Raw genomic sequence first — 20599 nt, forward strand, 5'->3', positions numbered from 1 at the left:
ACAACTACTTCAACCGTAATAATGTTGGGGCTTACCAGCGTCGGGGTGGTAATGCTAATCAGAATTAGGCTGCTAAGTCTAATGCATCGGCAATCACGGTGCAGGGTGGAGGTCAAAATAATAGTGGCAATTTGTTCATAATGGACAAACAGACAGCTGAGGAGGATGCGCAAGTCGTCACTTGTACCTTTCTCGTTAATAATTCGCCGACCTTTGTTTTATTTGATTCGGGGGCTACGCATTATTTTGTGTCTAGGAGACATGCCTTGTATATGGGATTGTGAGAGTATGAGTCTGTAAAGGATAATGTTGTCATACCGTCTGGAGAGTCTGTGTCTTGTGGGAGGTTGTATAAAGAAGTGTCTATGGTTATTTGGGGAAGTTAACCTTCCGGTTAATTTGTTTGAGTTTCCTATGGGTGGGTTTGAGGTCATCGTCGGGATGGACTGGTTGGATAATTATAAAGGTAGTATAGATTGTCATCAGAAAAAGGTGACCTTGAGGGGTCCTAAGGGATCTAAAGTATCTTACCGAGGGTTTGCAGTCAAACCCAAGTTCAAGGCTATCGCAGCTATAACCTTAAAATATTACCTGAGGAAGGGGTATCCCATGATCCTTTGTCATATTTGGGATAGTCGATTGGAGAAACCTATAGTAACGGAGATACTGGTTGTGGATGAGTTCATGGATGGCTTTCCAGAAGAGATTCCAGGGTTACCGCCAAAGAGGGACATCGATTTTAGTGTGGAGTTGAAGCCGGAAACGAGACCCATATCTAAGGCTCCATACCGGATAGCACCGAAAGAACTAGAAGACCTAAAGAAACAACTGGATGATCTATTAGAAAAGGGATACATTCGACCAAGTGTATCGCCGTGGAGAGCACCAGTTTTATTTGAAAAGAAGAAGGATGGTTGTATGGGGTTATGCATCGAATACAGGTAGTTAAATCATGTCACAGTAAAGAACAGGTATCCGTTGCCGAGAATTGATGACTTATTCAATCAGTTAAGTGGAGTTGGGGTGTTTTCCAAGATCGATCTAAGGTCGGGGTACCATCACTTGAGAATCCGAGATGAGGATATTCCTAAGACAGCTTTCAGATCGTGGTATGGTCACTATGGGTATGTGGTGATGCCTTTTGGGTTGACTAATGCACCAGCTGTATTCATGGATTTGATGAATTGGGTCTTTAGTCCTTTCATGGACCAGTTTGTGGAGGTCTTCATTGACAACATCCTAGTCTATTCCAAGACTAAAGAGGAGCATAAGAACAGTCTACGATTGGTATTACAAAAATTACGCGATAACCAGTTGTATGCTAAGTTGTCCAAGTGCGAGTTTTGGTTGGAGAAGGTGGCTTTTCTGGGCCATGTGATTTCGAAAGATCGGATGTCTGTGGATCCTAGCAAATTGCAGCAGTGTCAAGCTGGGAAGTACCAAAAAAATGTGGCTGAAATTCGGAGTTTCTTAGGTTTAGTTGGTTACTACATGAGGTTTGTGAAAGATTTTTCTACCATTGCTAGACCGATGACAACTTTGATGAGGAAATAGAATCGATTTCGTTGGGATGGGAGTTGTGAGATAGAGTTCCAGACTTTAAAGGAGCGTTTGACTACAGCTCCTATCTTAGCACTACCTGAGGGTAGTGAGAACTTCGAGGTTTATATTGATACTTCGAAGAATGGACTGGGTTGTGTTTTGATGCACAATGGGAAGGTAATCGGTTACGCATCAAGGCAACTGAAATCTTATGAGGAGAACTACCCTACTCATGATCTGGAGTTGGGTGCCGTTGTTTTTTCTCTAAATATTTGGAGACACTACCTCTATGGGGCAACCTTTAAGGTGTTTTCAGATCACAAGAGTTTGAAGTACATTTTCACTCAAAAGGAGTTGAATATGCGTTAGAGGAGGTGGATGGAGCTGATTGGGGACTATGATATGGAGATTATCTACCATGAGGGGAAGGCTAATATTATTATAGCTGACGCGTTGAGCAAGAAGAGTGTGCATTCCTTATGCACAGCTTTGTCAGTAACGCAGCTAAAGGATAAAGTGACTAAGATGGGTATACATATGATTTGTAAGAGGGATGCCATCGGCAATTTGACAGTTGAACCAGAGTTTTATGATGACTTAAGACAGAAGAAATTGCTTGATCCTAAAATTCAAGAATGGAGGGGAAGGGTAGCCAACAACAATATGTCACGATTTTCGATTCATGCGGATGGGAGTTTTCGGTATGATGGTAGATGGTGCGTTTCTGGTGATGCGGAGATGAGAAAGGCGATCATGACTGAGGCTCATTGCACTTCTTATTCAGTGCATCCGCGTGGTGAATAATTGTACAAAGACTTGAAAAAGACTTTTTGGTGGTGAAGAAAGATGTCGCTGAGTTTGTGGCTAGATGTTTGACTTGTCAGAGGGTCAAGGGTGAGCAGCAAAGACCACAAGGTAAGGTTGAGTCACTTAAGGTACCAGAGTGGAAATGGGAGTCTATTTTGATGGATTTCATTGTGGGATTACCGAGGACTCAGCAGGATAACAATATGATTTGGGTGATTATGGATTGAATGACCAAGTCAGCTCATTTTATTCCGATATACATGGAGCAAGCTGCAACTGGCTAATGGTTATCGAAAGAATGTGGTAAGATTGCACGGGGTACCAAAAGACATAGTGTCAGATAGAGATGCGAGGTTCATATCACGATTCTGGTAAGAGTTGCAGGAGTTGATGGAAAGTACATAGAAGATGAGTACAACATTCCATCCTGCGACGGACGGACAAACTGAGAGAACTATAAGGACCTTGGAGGACATATTGAGAGCTTGTGTGATGGAATTTGGTGGCAGCTGGAAAGATAGGTTGGATTTGATCGAATTTTCATATAATAACAGCTATCATACTAGTATTGGGATGGCACCTTTTGAGGCTTTGTATGGACGGAGGTAGGAGTCCCATTTGTTGGGATGAAAGTGCAGAGGGCGTGGTTCTAGGGCCAAAAATGGTACAGGAGATGGTTGAGCAAGAGAAGTTGATTCGCCAAAAGATGAAGGCGGCCTAGGATGCCTAGGATTGACAAAAGAGTTATGAAGATTTTGTTGGAGTATGTGTCCTCAACAATAGTGCGATCACATATTAAATCTCATAATAAGAATATGTAAGGGATGATTCAATTATATAGTCAACTGATCAACATTAATCGGTAATGATTGGGTAACTAGAGTTTGACATTACTGTCGTTTGACGGTGGTGATCAGTTGATCCCTTAAGGTCACACCTATAGGACAATTCCCTTAATAGATTAATTAATTAATTGTATAATAATACAAGTTAATTAACTCCTTAAAAATTGAACAATTTGCATTGTATGTAAGAATGAGTATCTTATTGTAATTTGATTAAATAAGATTTATTTAAGTCATCAAAATATTTTATTACAAAAATTATTTTTGTTTGTGAAACAATTAAATTAAGAATGATTGATTAATTATAATTGCAAAATGTTGTGAATTATATTTATATGACCCATTTTAATAATTGTAATCATGTATTACTAGTTAAATTGTCACAAGTAATTTATTTGTTATAAAATGATATTTAAGGGTTAAATATGCATTGAAATATCTATGGGCATGGTGTGTGACACATGACCAACCTTATTACAAATGACAAATTAACAAACATAAAATGGATGTCCATCTTATGTATGGACCGAAAAATAGAGGGTTTTTGGGGTTAGTGGGTGTTTTATTTTAATTGTTAAAATGAAACACAATGAGTGCCTAATGCTAGCCTTACACACCTATGATTTAGAGAAGAGTAAAAGCAAAAGGGTGAAGGCCATGCATTGGCCTTCTTGAACCCCAAAACCGGCTCCCCCTTGGCATATAGAGAAAAATGTTCTCATTTTTCATATGTGCAAATTTATATCATTCTTATTTTCTTCTCCCACTTCTCTCTAAAAATAGTTTTTAGATTATATAAAATTGTTCAACCATATTCTAATATTACAATATATTATTACTATTGTAGTAATACAATATAATTAGAATTATTAAGGATAACTAGTATATTAATCTAGTTAATTAATATATTAGTTTTAAGGGATTTTTTTGGGTGCAATCAAGATGAGACTTTATAGTTTGAAAGTTTGAGTTTATGGAAGATCATTCCAATGTATTAAGCTCAAGAACAAGTGAAGGTAGGAGACCTTAATTGTACCCAAAATTCGGTACATTTACAATGTAAGGAAACTCGATTTTCTTCCTTATTTCATTATTTTGTTATTCATGCACTAGATCCACAGAAATATAAATTATGGGTAATTTATAAAATAAATTAGATGAGTCTAATAAGGGTATATGAACCCAAAAATTGGTATCAGAGTTTTGGTGTTGCATGCATAATCGGTTTGGTTTTTCCGAGTTAAATGTAACTTAATTAAAACTAGATAATTTGTGATTTATAAGGATAAAGCCACAAAATTTTTTGCATGTAATGTATTCTGGTTCTAAAATATTTTTAGGTCATATTGATGATTTATGGATGATTATTGCTCATTTTAATGATTTTTAATGAAATAATTACATTTTATTGAGTAAAATGAACTTTTATTTACTAAAAATAGTTAAACTTCACTACTGGCCATAATTTATTAGTATGACCTCACATACATATTTTATGTATTTTATGTAAAATTTCGTATTAATGTGATTAATATTGCATGATTTATAATTTTTATGTGATAAAAATGGTATAAATGGAGGTTAAATGACTAAAAATAGTTAAACTTCAAAACATACCATGAAATTTTAATATGATGTCACATGCATATTTTACAGATTGTATGTAAAATTTGAGATACATGTGATTTATTATGCATGATTTATAATTTTAATGGTTAAAATGATATAAATAGTGACTATTTTTAACAAAAATAGCTAAAATAAATTTTATGGCATGAAATGTTTCTCTAATGTTGTATATATGATATGAACATTAGATATAAAGTTGCATGATTAATTTTGATTGATTTGGTATGTTTATTGATTTTTTTGTGATAAAATCGATAAAAGGGCAACTATATTAGTCATAAAAATTAATTCAAAATTTTTGGTTGAAATTTTGCAATTTCCAGGTTCTGGAAATTATTTAAGAATTTTCAAAATTTTTGATTTTGATTTTTCCATAATTTTTATGTTTAATTTGGATTAAATGGTAAAAGTTATATTTTATACGATTTATTAATGAAATAAATTATAAATATTTTGTGGGCAACTTTTATTGAGTTTTTAAAATCTTGATTATATTTCAGTTTATACAAAAATGTGATTTCGAATTTTTTCAAATTTTTATGATTTATTGGGAATTATTTCATAATTGTTATGATTAAGAGAAGTTTAATAAGCAATAATAGAAAACCAAGTTGAATTATTGTCAAAAATTGAGTAAAGCCTAATTTTTGAGTCCTAAGAGAGTTAGGGTAATTAACTTGAGCTTAAATTTGATTTAAGTATTGATTTGTGATTTTAATAAGTTATTATCATGCATTTCCATAAAACCGGATTATATACGATATAAGGTTTAACTAGGGCCATTTGGCACATAATTTAGCATGTTAGATCATATAATAATGCTGCATTTTTATTGATGAATGTCATATTTTATTCATGTAATTTTGAATTATGTAATTTTATCTTAGTATGGCTTTAGTTTTAATCGGTATTACCCGTAATGTAAGGGATTACCGATCCGGTTGTAATTTTATGTGATCTCGTTTCACTTTTATTTTTACTAGTTTTTTTTATAATACAAATGTATAATAGGAAAAGCTATGTATTTTATTATTATTTGTTATTCTGGAGTTCCTTCAAGACGGTGCCAATCGAAAAGGCGTTCCGATCAAGACGGAGTCCTTGGGAAGCGTGCCACTTGAAGATTCAAGGGACAAATGGAGTTGGCTTCCGAATTTGTAAATAGATTATTAGATTTTCTATTTTAGGAAGGCCATACTAGGAAATTTATTTATTGCTTATGCATTTTTCATTATATGTTGCATGCATTGCCAAATCGCCATAAACAACACATGCATATCCTATCGAGTATTCGACCGTGTTAATTATAATTATCGTTAGTTCGAAAATTTAGTTCACTTAAATTTGACATATAATAAATTGACTCGGCCTCTCACGTTATTAAGATTGAGACATAGCCTTACCAAATAGTAGGAACCCCATGAATCTCAATTTCATAAGGGTACAATACGATTTTTCGAGGTGCTCTCTATTGACGTTGGGTAAGTGGGGTAATAAAATGTTATTACATTTCGAAATTTGGTTGATCTCAATGAAAGTATTAGAGGGACCGTTGTCCCAATAGGTTCGGGCTAAAGATGAACTTAACGTAAATTCATCGACCGAGAGTTCTAATTGTAGAATCGGTTAAAAGGGTTAACCCACCAAGTTATATTAATAAGAGGTGTAGAGGGCCCGTAGGCTCACATCCAAAGTTAATATGAATTTTGGGTCTCGAAATCATTTATATAATTGGGTGGAGGTCATTATATAAATGCTAAAACATGCTAAAATGTTTTAGATATAACGATGAATGTTTAATTTTCCCACTATTTCGTTGTTTTTAATGTTGTTCTATTTAATTACTCCTACTCATATACGATATCATTCGATTGTAACACGAGTCTCCGCTAAACCACTATTACTAACGACAAATGGAATCTCCTTTCTAAAAGCCTCAATTGAACCGTTTAAATAAGGCATGGACTAGCTCCATAGGAATCGTTCTATTCCATAGGAGTTGTCCTATGTCATATAAGATTAGCATCTTAAATTCCTAACATACATATGTATGATTTCTTGTGAAGAAATATGACTAGAGGTAATGATTAGTCAAAATATGTTTTGATAATATCTTCTATGCATCCACGGTTCAAAAGTCTTGTTGCTCAACCTAAACACTTGTCATCAAGCACTTAAGTTGTTAAGAATATGACAATGTTAAATTGGTAAATTGATTTGTTAGAAATTTTGATTGACCAAGTATCACAATAGAATTTATCCTTGTGAAGGACTAACTAGGAATTTAAATGAAGATAAGTCTTCATCAAGCAGAAATTCTTGAAGTCAGTGGGAGCGATAAGAAGTAAGTACATATCTTAATTGTTAAGGATAGAACTAGGCTCAAAAGAGAAGGTGTTAGACACTAAAATAGATACAAACCCCAAATAAGTAAAGATCAAGGAAGTTGGTTGTGTGACTCTAACATATTCCTCCTTGAAAATCTATGACATTGACATTGCATTCTTGCCAAATACCACATGAGTATTTGATACAAATTTGTGGTTTCATCATAATATTTGGCATTATCGTTTGACGACTAGCAAGAATAAATTTAGAAATTTACATGAATGGAACTAGGGTAGTTGCCATTTCATCCATGAATATATGAATGTTGTAGTGTACTCATTTTAGTTTTGTATTTAGAAATGTACCTCAATAATTGTTATGATGTACACTAACTCTAAATAAGAATATAATTCAAGTTTTTGTATAAAACGCAAAGGGTTTCTCTATTATGCAATCAAAACAAGCGTTGTGCACTAACATACCACGATTAATTTTATGGTGAGACCATACAAATCAAGGTAATTATATTCAAACTAGAAATAAAATGTCATATATACAAGACTCAAGTTGGTGACCCCAATCCTTTCTCAATTCTCGATTGAAAATCACATTTTGAAACTAGTTTTGATTAGTCTCCCAAACCATTTGATTGGGAATCTTTTGGTGTATGCAAATCTTGTATTCAAAGCAAGTTAATTCATGACTTTTTCTGGAAAAGGTATGAATAGAGCAAGATATTCGCCCAATTTACACTTTGAAGTGTATGGTCGAATACAATTTCAATCAGAAAAGGTTATTACTTCTTCATCTCTTTTACCAACAAACTAGGTAGATACTAGGTATCAACTTAATGAGGTAAGAAGAGAAATTCTTTGAATAAGTTTAATGAATGTTTAAAAGGTATCAAAACCTACAGATTATAAAACCAAAGTATTAGTACTTTGTTAAAAATGGGGAACAATAAAGTGATGACTTTTATCTGCACCAAAAAGAGTGTGATATCGTATCGCAAGTTCACTTTCATTATGATATGATTGAATCTTTACATTACAGTTGGAGGTAGTTTCTGTTATAAAATTTGTCTGGCATTTAAATTTTCCACTAAAATAAAACATGATTAAAGCAATCATCTAATTTTCATATGAGATATGGTTAGGCATGGTACCTAAATTGTAGCTTGTTTCGATAGTAAACATGTGCTCTCTCTTAGTAATTATTTCTTTGAAATCTAAAGTGGACAGGAGTCATGTTATTTTTGAAAGTACAAGCCTGTAACTTATTAAGATGCTTTATCTAGTTTCAACTCCGCAAAAGTCCGAAATGAGCATAAACATGAAAATGTTCATTTAGCCTGATTGGTTGGTGGCAAAGGGTTTTGTACGCAACAACAACGCTTCATTAAAATTCGGATTTTATAGTTTGATTTAAAAATAATCTTGTATGAGTTTTTAAAATCGCAACTATCCTAAGGTAGGAAGAAGTCTTAAGTAGAAGTAAAGGAGTTGAATTGTATGTTTTGATCATGTGATAAACTTTATTCGAATTGTCGAGTAGTTCTGTTTATACATGGAGTTTAGTGGGAGTAATATGGTGTTACTAGTCTTATGTGTAAGAGACATATTGATCATTTTGAATGATGGAAGACTTAGGACAAGAATAATACATCTCTAAGGTATACAGACCTATAAAGATATTTTTAAGAGGATATTAGCGTTGAATGAATATTCTTATGTTAATAAAAATCTTGACAAGTTCAAAAGAATTGAACATGTAGAAATTGAATCCACATGCTTCCGCTGCGGGATTAATTCATTACGCTAAGATGTATCACCATTCTTAAATTTCGTATACTTGGAGTATGACAAAAAGTTACAAATCGAATCTTTGAGAGAAGTCTCTATATAGCCACATAGTTCATTAGTTAGTACCCAGGAAGTATTCTAAAAGGATGGTTAGAGAACCATCTTAGCTATATTATTTAAGGAGGATATCTGCTAGAAACATCCTAGACAGTTGAACAATGAGATATACACAACGAAAATTGAGTACAGTTGCAATAATGACATATGCAAGAAGGAAGGGATGATATTAGGATTCGGTTTTATGAATTGGAAGAACTATGGTAGTTCGTTCCAATAACCGAAGGTCCTATCCCTACACACTGTGAGGACAGTGGGAGTTATTCAAAGGAAAGGGAGCCTATGTCCAGATTGGATCTAGACACGTACTCAAAGAAGTTCTTATAATACAAGATTATACACAAGAATGGGAAATAGTATATAGTAAGGTTAGGGAAAGTGCAAAGTATTGCTAAAACTTGCTAACCAAGGCTTTTTCATAAGGCTAAGCATGATAAGCTAAGCCATTTCAATTGAGTTGAGATGTATAGTTATATACAATATTAAGTATGGATTATAGATTATGTAGTAATTGATATGGTATCAATTTTACATATGTGATAATGCATTCATCGTTTGAGTTTTATATTAAACTCTTTTATTACTTTGTTATATCCAAATAGGTTGTATGGACAACGTTGAACCCTATTAGAGTGAAGTGGATTAACATAGTATTGGCCCTTAGTTTCTTATATGAGGTGACGTCTCGAAGTGACTAGAGTGTGATGCGATTAATGGCAAGTTCAAGTGCCATAGAGTCATGTGGGATGACTAGTCGATCACATAGGCAGACTGTAAGGGACACTCTGTCGGAAAGTGACCGCTTATAGAGTTCTGGTAATTTTTATAAAGCCTGGTCGTAGCGAGAGCTACTATAGTATTCTTATGAGTCAATTATTTGACTAGAGACTGTTCGCCTAAGTTGGCACAGTTTCTGAGTGACTTTGATTTATGCTCTACGATTTTCGTAACTGGGGTCAAATGGGCATCTTTTTGGTCATGATGAGCTGTGGCTATTCGAAGGGAATAGTGCGATAGGAATTGTCCACCCCCTTGTCAGGGTTATCTAAAATCTCAGGTCCACTCGAGGAGTAGTGAACTGAAAATGCGTGGCCACGCTCGGAAGGTATCTACGGTAGATAATTCTGGTCAGACAGTTACTCTCCAGATCGAGGAAACCACTCAAGATATGATCAAATGCAAGTACGACCTGCAAGACACCTTGCATTGAGTGGAAGATGATGTAATAGGACAAGAGAATTGGTGACGCACACTTGTCTCGGACAAGTGGGAGATCGTTGGAGTATGTGTCCTCAACAATAGTTCGATCACATATTATATCTCATAATAAGAATATGTAAGGAATGATTCAATTATATAGTCAACTGATCAACATTAATCGGTAATGATTGGCTAACTAGAGTTTGACATTACTGTCGTATGACGGTGGTGATCAGTTGATCCCTTAAGGTCACACCTATAGGACAATTCCCTTAATAGATTAATTAATTAATTGTATAATGATACAAGTTAATTAACTCCTTAAAAATTGAACAATTTGCATTGTGAGTAAGAATGAGTATCTTATTGTAATTTGATTAAATAAGATTTATTTTAGTAATCAAAAGATTTTATTACTAAAATTCTTTTTTGTTTGTGAAACAATTAAATTAAGAATGATTGATTAATTATAATTGTAAAATGTTGTGAATTATATTTATATGACCCATTTTAATAATTGTAATCATGTATTACTAGTTAAATTGTCACAAGTAATTTATTTGTTATAAAATGATATTTAAGGGGTTAAATATGCATTGAAATATCTATGGGCATGGTGTGTGATACATGACCTATCTTATTACAAATGACAAATTAACAAACATAAAATGGATGTCCATTTTATGTATGGACCGAAAAATAGAGGGTTTTTGGGGTTAGTGGGGTCAGTGGGTGTTTTATTTTAATTGTTAAAATGAAACACAATGAGTGCCTAATGCTAGCCTTACACACCTATGATTTAGAGAATAGCAAAAGCAAAAGGGTGAAGGCCATGCATTGACCTTCTTGAACCCCAAAACCGGCTCCCCTTTGGCATATAGAGAAAAATGTTCTCATTTTTCGTATGCACAAATTTCTATCATTCTTATTCTCTTCTCCCACTTCTCTCTAAAAATAGTTTTTAGATTATATAAAACTGTTCAACCATATTCTAATATTACAATATATTATTACTATTGTAGTAATACAATATAATTAGAATTGTTAAGAATATCTAGTATATTAATCTAGTTAATTAATATATTAGTTTTAAGGGATTGTTTTGGGTGCAATCAAGAGGAGACTTTCTAGTTTGAAAGTTTGAGTTTATGGAGGATCATTCTAATGTATTAAGCTCAAGAACAAGTGAAGGTAGAAGACCTTACTTGTGCCCAAAATTCGGTACATTTACAATGTAAGGAAACTCGACTTTCTTCCTTATTTCATTATTTTGTTATGCATGCACTAGATCCACATAAATATAAATTATGGGTAATTTATAAAATGAATTAGATTAGTCTAATAGGGGTATATGAACCCAACAGATTTACATCGCCGAGCTGTGGAGTTTAAGGTGGGTGACAAGGTCTTTTTAAAAGTGTCACCGGTATATGAAGGATGTCATGCAATTTCGCAAGAAAGGGAAGTTGAGTCAGAGGTACATTAGACCGTATGAGATTCTAGATCGAGTTGGCGAGGTGGCTTATCGATTTGCCTTGCCACCTTGATTGGGTGCATAATGTTTTTCATGTGTCTCAACTTCGGGAGTATGTGACTGATCCCTCTCACGTGCTTGAAGTTGAACACATTAAGTTGGATGAAGTAATTACTTATGTCGAAACACCGAAAGAGATCTTGGATCGAAAAGTGCGCAAGACAAGGAACGGCGAAACTGTGTTACGTTACTTAAGGTGTTGTGGTCTAATCATAATGTTGAAGAGGCTACATGGGAAGCGGAGGAGGCTATATAAAAGAGCGTTATCCTCACCTTTTTGACCAGGTATGGTTGGTTACGGGGTCGTAACCTTATTCTTTTAAAGGGAGTATGAGATAATCGCATGAGTTTTTGGGACTGTTTTGGGTTGTTTTTAAAGTTTTCGAGTCAGCTGTGGGTTGTCTTTTGAGTTGTTTTAAGTTGTTTTTGTGTTGTGTTCGGTACGTTGGTGTTGTGTTGGGTGGTTTTTGCGTTTGTGTCAGACATAGGTGTGAATTTCGGGGACAAAGCTCATTTTTAAGGAGGGAAGACTGTAATAACACAGGTTTCTGACCATGGGATACTAGGTCGAGTAGGACTTACTCGGCCGAGTAGGCTGTCGGGTGTGCTGAGGTTGGGTTCTGGAGTGTCAGTACTCGACCGAGCGTGTTGGTACTCGGTCGAATAGGGCGTACTCGGTCGAGTACATCGAGTATTCGGCCGTGTAACTGGTTTTACGGGTGAAATTCCACGGTCTTGATTAAAATAATTGGAGAAGTATACAAAGGCGTGTAACAGTTCCTTAATCTTTTATTAATCATTTCTCTTAAGTCTTAAACCTAAACAACGTACAACCTTCTCCAATCATCTTAATCACTTCTAAGGCTAGATTCGTTCAATTTGAGAGTTTTACATCCCTTGTCCACGTCGATTTCATCGGTAAGTATCATACTTTTATTGTTGTCGTTTTGTGTATAGTTGGTAAACCCTAATCGGATGAATTGAGAGTTTAGGGTCTATTTTGATTGTATGATATGGTGATAGGTGACGAGTTCGTAGAGGAACCTCTTGACTTGATTACTGTGATTTTCTTGGATCACGATAAGGTAGGGTTCCCCCTACTCAGTTGGTTGTGTAATTGGTTAAGTTGTTTGTGATTTATTGTTGGCATGTTACCCTTTTTTATTGAGTTTGATGAAGGTTGATTTGGATTATACTGTTGGTTGGTTGTTGTGGGGCCATGTCGGGAGATGGTTCCAACCCCATGTTCTCCCCTTGTGACTCCCGTCATAAGGGGGATGTGAACATTAAGGAGTGGGGTTCTCTTGTTGCGATGAGCGGGGCATAGGTGGTACGGCTGCGGTCCCCACTGGCGGTGTGGGTTACCTGTTGTGATGGGTAACCTGGCAGGGCTACACATTTTAGTGTGTAGTCAGTTATTCTGGTGATTGTTGGAGTTGGAGTATTAGTTAATTGTGTTGTTTGTAAATGTTTCCACTGCATATGCTTAATTTGGTTATACAGTTGTCTGACCCTGTTTTATGTTTTCAAAATTGTGGTGATCCATTCGGGGATGGTGAGTAGTTGACTTAGCAGGTGATGGATGTTGAGTTAGCTCGCGGGATACGGATGGGCCGAGTCATCACTTGTTGCGTCGTTTAGTTGTAGCTGAGTTTAGTTTCATGACTTTTGGTTTTGGTTGTACCGTTTTGGAGTTTTAAGACTTGTAACCTTTTTCTTTAAGTTGCTTTAATAAATGTTGTTTCATTATGGTTTCTATGATGCGTACTACCTCGGGTAACCGAGATGGTAGCACCCTTATACGCTAAGGTAGTCCTTGATAAGGCACTTTGGTATATGGGGGTGTAACAGCCTTTGTTTTCTTTGAAAAGAGTGAGTAATCATTCAAAGATGGTTTTTGTCATTTGTTTCTTATGGCTTGGCTCAGTTTGACATTTCATTGCCTTGATGCTTTCTTTAATTCATAATGTGATCTTTGTAATTTTTAAACCATATCAGGTTGATAAGTTGTCAAACCAGGAAGTAATTTCATGTATACCTCTTCATGTAAATTTTCATGGAGAAAAGCAGTATTAACATCTAATTAACTTAGTTGTCAACCTAACTATTCATCTTCACCACATGAGAGAAAGTCTCATTTTAACCTACTAGTTCTTTTTGTTGCAACAACTTTTATTACTAATCTTGCTTTGTGCCTCCCAGTTCCAGTTATCCCATCTTACTTATGTTGGACTTTAAAAACCCTTTTATAAGAGATAACCTTTTTGCCATTTGGTAAAGGAACAAGCTAAGATTCCATGTCTCATTTGCCGGTAAAGCTTTGAATTCCGTTGCAATTGCAGGATGCTATTCAGGGTTCTTGATTGCTTCTTCATAGTTCCTGGGTTATTGAAAGGGAACGATTATACTAGAAATTGGAGTATAATAAAAGCACAAAAAGAACTTGAAAAATATGGATTCTCACGTAATGAAGTTAGTGTGTTGACAACATACAATATTGCGAGACTTATCATGTGCAGGACAAATATAATCTTGTAAATAAGAGGGTGTTCTTGTTTTTCTAGAAGAAGTCCTAGGTTTGAGTCATATTTCTACTGTTGTTTTTATTCCTGATATGAACACCAGTAGAATTTTCACTAGCTTGATTGTTATAATTAGAAGTAACAGCTTGACAAGGTTCGAGAAATAAATCATTAACTAGTACATGATGGTATACAGAATCATCATTTTTAATATATGGAAATATAAGCTCTTGAAATACATCACTTGAATAAATAATGGATTTATTCTCAAAATTTAACAATTTGTAGGTTTTTTTTCCCATAAGGATAATCTAGAAACACACATGAGAAAGCGCTAAATGCAAACTTATCTCTATCAGGTTTAGTAGTAGAAGCATATACAAGACACCCAAATGTTGTCATATGATTAAGATCAAAAACTTTACCAAAAAGCACCGGAAAATGAGATAAACCTTGTAAGACATGAGTAGGTAATCTGTTTGTAATATAAGTAGCAGTAAATACACACTCACCCCAGTTTGTAGGCAAGCTAGATTGAAATTTTAATGCTCTTACAGTCATTAATAAATGTTTATGTTTTCTCTCAACTATGCCATTCTGATGAGGAGTATGAAAACAAAAAAAATTGATGAATGATACCATTATCAAGTAAAAATTGAGATAAAGAATTACTGGAACCCAACTCAAAAGCATTATCGGATATAATATGTAATACTACGGTTTTATGAATCTCTGGGTACTTTATCGAGTGGGCCTTACTCTGTCGAGTAAGGGTGAGTTACGAAACAGTAGTCTGCCTGTAGGGTACTCGATTGAGTAGCCTTGGCACTCGATCGAGTAAGTGGCACTCGATCGAGTACGTTAGTTACTCGATCGAGTAGCTCGGTTGACGGGTAATATTTTGACGGGTTTTGTTAATGACGCGGATTAGTATATATTTTATATCGTCTTCTTCCCTAAAAACTTTCATAAATCTAATTCACTCAAAGGAGGTTTAAAACTACGTTGTTCTCTTCATCCGCGTTATTGACAAATCCCGGAGCTTGAGAGGTCGGATTTCATCGTTCTTTGTGTCCTTGTGATCCTTGCGTCAAGGGTAAGATCTACATACCAATTTTGTAGTATTTAATTAACTTTGTTTAAACACTAATTTGGGGGATTGCGGATTTTTATGGTTAGTTGTGCTAGTAGTAATTATGTGATCATGTGAGAGGAGGAGGATTCGTAGAGGAGAGGTTTTGATACAGCTGTTGAGATTGTCTGCTTGTGTTTGCATTCCAGGTAGGGTTTCCCTACTCAGTATTAGTCACATAATGTGGTTTGGTGTTGATTGTGATTGTTGTTAAAGTATAATATTGGTACTGTGACGGTTGTTGGATTTTATCATTATTGTTGTTGTTGATTTTATCTGTCTGTGATCTTCGGGATGCGTCCCTGGCTGAGTGGAGTCACTTGAGGGAATGGCTTCACGCCCATGATTCACCTTCTTTGGAACTCGCCACAGAAGGGATGTGCACATTAATGGATTTGGGTTTATCGCTCGATGGAGATGAGCAGGGCTTAGGTGGGAACGGCTGCGGTCCCCCACTGGCGGCGAGGAGTAACCTGGTGCGATGGGTACTCTGGCAGGGCTACACACTTTAGTGTGTAGTCAGTATTGAGGAGTTGGTGATGGAGTTCGGGTTGATGTGACGATTGAGCTGTGTTGATTTCTTATCTGATTGTAATTATATTATTGTGTGATTAGTACTGACCCCGTCTTTGTTTTATAAAACTGTAGTGATCCATTCGGAGATGGTGAGCAGTTGTTGAGCAGGTTTGATGTGGTGCTTATGGGCTAGTTGGGATGAGTCATCACTTGCAGTTAGAAGAGTCTTCCGCTGTTGTCAGACATTTTATTTAGCTATTAGGCCTTTGGATTTTTGGAGAACATGTATTGTACTTTCATCAGTTGGTTTTGGATTGTAATCACTTAAACTTTATTACTATTTAAATTATGTTTCGTTATTGTCTTTTGATTATCATTGCCTCGGGAAACCGAGATGGTGACGTTCTTATACCTGAGTGGTCCTGGTAAGGCACTTGGCGTATGGGGGTGTCACAAAGTGGTATCAGAGTGACGATCCTGAAACCTGTAACCAATGAATCTAATTAACATAGGGAGTCAATTAAAATGAACTCGGGGTAAAAGTTGTAGGAGCTAATGCAAAGGCTTGGGAGACGTCCTAAAGTCGCGAACTCGCCCTGCAATTTTGAACCGGTCACATAGGGGTATGTGTCAGGGTCGTATGTGTTGTCTTTTGTTCTGTATGTGTACCTAATAGCATGTGTTGTGAATTGTTGGATGTTGGATGTGGAGAATTGGAAGTATGGATAAAAGTTGAAGGAGATGTGTTTGCATGTTGAATTGAATGAAAAGTATGTTGCGTGTTTATAATGCGGCATTTTGATTACATGAATAGATTGTTTTAATGATTATATAAGGAGTTGCGTGTATTTGCATGCGTAGTTATGTTTATTTTGTTAAACTTATAAAACTTGTATATTATGTTGGGAAAGTGAGATGAACATGCGGGTAGTTTATACGAGTCTGCATGACTCGATCGAGTGAGGGGTACTCGATCGAGTCGGTGGGGCACTCGATCGAGTGGGTGTGACTCGGTCGAATAGGTAGTTTGATGTTTTCTGGACAGAACCGTGTTTTTGGGTACTCGATCGAATACATAGGGGCACTCGATCGAGTAGGGGGCGCTCGATCGAGTGTCTTGTCAGCTCGGTCGAGTATGTTTTTGGGCAGGAGTCTGATTTGGTTCTGGAGTCGAGGCACTCGATCGAGTGGCCTCAACTCGATCGAGTGGGTTCCGGTACTCGATCGAGTGGGGTCTGTGCAGGTGATATACGTGTTTTGGGTTATAGTATGCGTGTTTATATCTACCTTTTCTTATATAGTTACAAGATGTCGTCAAAGAGAAACGCCCTTTATGCTAGAGCTGAGAGCATGACCACCGATGATATAGTTAAGATGTTGGAGCACCAAGATGCTCTTACGGAATCTTTGAAGAGGGTGGGGAAGGATAAGGATGTTGATCATTCAAAGATTAGTCTCTACATAGCGAGGTTTAACCCAAAAGAGTACAAGGGGACCGGGGAGCCAATTCTTCTGGATAATTGGCACAGAGAGATGGAGAACATCCTGGATTTGGTGCACTGCCCGGATGAGATGAAAGTGGAACAAGTTGCGTTCTACTTGAGGGAGGCAGCAGGAGAGTGGTGGGACAAGGTAAAGGTGAATGCTAGAGATATGTATGCGAGGCAGGGGTTACCTGTTATTCCTTGGGAAGAGTTTATAAAGGCTATGAGGCGAGAGTTCGTGCCAGAGCAGGTGAGGAGTAAGCTGAGAGAGGAGTTTGATGGGTTTAAGATGACAACTAACATGACGGTGGCTGAGTACTACCGACAGTTTAATGTGAAGGCTAGGTATGTTGAGGATATGGGATTGAGTGATGAGAACCTAGCTCTGAGTTTTGAGAAGGGGCTGACCCCCAAGATCATGGAGAAGTTACCCGTGGGAATCCTTACGGATGTTAAGGAAGCTTATGAGAGAGCTGGGAGAGCTGAGACGCTGGTAGAGATGACCCGAGAGAGGGGTGCTGAGAAAAGAAAGGCTGAGAGTGAGGGTGGTGGTCAATCTAACTACAAGAAGGGCAACCACACTCAGGCTAGGGCATATTCATCAGGTTCGGGGTTTAGTGCTGGAGCTTCCTATGGGCGAGGCCGTGGGAATAGTAGCAGTAGCTGTTGAATGACCTGTTTTAACTGTGGCGGTGTAGGCCACAAGAGACATGAGTGTACCAGTGCGGTGCCGGGAGGTTTTCAGAGATCGGCTCAGGGAAGCTTTTCTCAGGGTCCGGCACAGAGTTATGTGAGCAACAGACCAGCTGGGTCATGGAACAACAGGGGAGGTCAGAGCGACAACGGTGGGGGCAACCGCAATGGCGGTAACTCTTATCAGAAACCAGCTACGAACACCAACAACAACTAGGGGTCGGGTGCTAAACCGACTACTTCAGCTAGTACTGTCCAAGGAGGTGGGCAGAAGACCAGTGGCAAGTTGTTCATGATGGAGAAGAAAGCAGATGAGGACGACGCTCATGTTATCACTGGTACTTTTCTTGTTAATGGTGTTTATACCTTTGTTTTGTTTGATTCGGGGGCATCACAGTTGTTTGTATCTTCGAGTCATGTTAAACAGTTGGATCTGAGAGAGTATGAGTCTATAATAGAGGAAGTTTTTATACCTTCGGGTGAGTCTTTATCGTGTGGGAGGTTGTATAGAGATGTATCCATGATAGTTGGGGAAGTTGATCTACCTGTAGACTTGCTAGAGTTTCCTTTAGACGATTTTGAGATGATAGTCGGGATGGATTGGTTGGGAAAGTACAAAGCTAAGATAGACTGTCATCAACAGAACGTCTCTGAGAGGTCCTAAGGGCATTAGTGTGTCTTATCGTGGGTTTATTGTTAAACCCAAAGTTAAGTTGATTGCAGCTGTGACCTTGAAGTCCTATCTGAGGAAGGGGTGCCCGATGATCTTGTGCCATGTGAGAGATGACAGGATGGAGAGTCTGACAGTTGATCAGATACCAGTTGTGGGGGAGTTTCCAGATGTCTTTCCAGAGGAGATTCCGGAGTTGCCACCGAAGAGGGATATAGATTTCAGTGTTGAGCTGAAACCGGGGACATGGCCAATCTCTAAGGCACCGTACCGGATGGGTCCTAAGGAGTTGGAAGAGCTCAGGAAGCAGTTAGATGATCTGATTGAGAGGGGATACATTAGACCTAATGTATCACCGTGGGAAGCGCCAGTTCTGTTTGTGAAAAAGAAAGATGGGAGCCTAAGGTTGTGCATAGATTACATAGAGTTGAACAGAGTAACGGTGAAGAACAAGTATCCTTTGCCAAGGATATATGACCTGTTTGATCAGTTGAGTGGTACAGTAGTCTTTTCCAAGATTGATTTGAGGTCGGGGTACCATCAGGTGAAGATTAGAGAGGAGGACATACCAAAGACAGGTTCACGTCGAGGTATGGCCATTATGAGTATGTGGTGATGCCGTTTGGGTTATCTAATGCACCTGTTGTGTTTATGGATTTGATGAACAGAGTCTTCAGTCAGTTTTTGGACAAGTTTGTGGTGGTTTTCATCGATGATATCTTAGTCTATTCTAAGACTAAGGAGGAGCATGAAGAGCATCTCAGGATTGTGTTGCAGACCTTGAGGGAGCATGAGTTGTATGCCAAGTTGTCCAAGTGTGAGTTCTGGTTAAAGAAAGTTGCCTTTTTTGGGGCATGTAATTTCAAAGGAAAGGGTAGCTGTGGATCCTGCAAAGATTGAAGCAGTTACCAAGTGGGAAGCACCAAAGAATATAGCTGAGATCAGGAGTTTCTTGGGTTTAGCTGGATATTACAGACGGTTCGTGAAAGATTTCTCCAAGATTGGTAGACCTATGACAGCTTTGATGAGGAAAGAGAACAGGTTTCGTTGGGATGAAAGTTGTGAGACGGCGTTCCAGACATTAAAGGAGCGTTTGACCACAGCTCCAATCTTAGCATTGCCTGACGGGAGTGATAACTTTGAAGTGTATACAGATGCTTCAAAGAATGGTTTGGGATGTGTGTTGATGCAGAACGGTAAAGTAATTCTCTATGCTTCTAGGAAATTGAAGCCTTATGAGGAGAATTATCTTACACACGATCTAGAATTGGGTGCAGTTGTGTTTGCTCTCAAGATTTGGAGACATTACCTTTATGGGGCAACCTTTAAGGTATTTTCAGATCACAAGAGTCTCAAGTACATCTTCACTCAAAAGGAGTTGAACATGAGACAGAGGAGATGGATGGAGTTGATTGGCGATTATGACATGAATATTATCTACCATGAAGGGAAAGCCAATGTAGTTGCAGATGCTTTGAGCAGGAAGAGTGTACATTCTTTGTGCACAGCTATATCCTTGATGAGGTTGAGATATGAGGTTGGGAAGTTTGGGATACATATGATCCAGAAAGGGGATGCCATGGGAGATTTGACAGTGCAGCCTGATCTATACGATAATATTCGAGGTAAACAGGTGTTAGATATCAAGATGGTGGAGTGGAGAGCTGGATTAGAGAAAGGGACAGTGTCTAGATTCTCTATTCATACAGACGGTAGTTTGAGGTTTGATGGGAGGTGGTGTGTCTCTAATGATGAGGAGCTGAAAAAGACAATCATGA

The 20599-nt window shown here is 37.2% G+C and overlaps 2 protein-coding genes across 2 annotated transcripts; both read left to right on the forward strand.

Moving 5' to 3' along the window:
* Positions 1-306: 306 nt before the first annotated feature.
* LOC141630297 (uncharacterized) lies at positions 307-945 on the forward strand. The gene has a single exon (XM_074443137.1). The coding sequence runs from the start codon at positions 307-309 to the stop codon at positions 943-945; it is 639 nt and encodes a 212-aa protein (XP_074299238.1).
* Positions 946-1920: 975 nt separating this feature from the next.
* LOC141630298 (uncharacterized) lies at positions 1921-2346 on the forward strand. Its single transcript, XM_074443138.1, has one exon. The coding sequence runs from the start codon at positions 1921-1923 to the stop codon at positions 2344-2346; it is 426 nt and encodes a 141-aa protein (XP_074299239.1).
* The last annotated feature ends 18253 nt before the right edge of the window (positions 2347-20599 follow it).

The sequence above is a fragment of the Silene latifolia genome, chromosome Y, assembly GCF_048544455.1.
Source record: "Silene latifolia isolate original U9 population chromosome Y, ASM4854445v1, whole genome shotgun sequence".
Lineage (NCBI taxonomy): Eukaryota > Viridiplantae > Streptophyta > Magnoliopsida > Caryophyllales > Caryophyllaceae > Silene > Silene latifolia.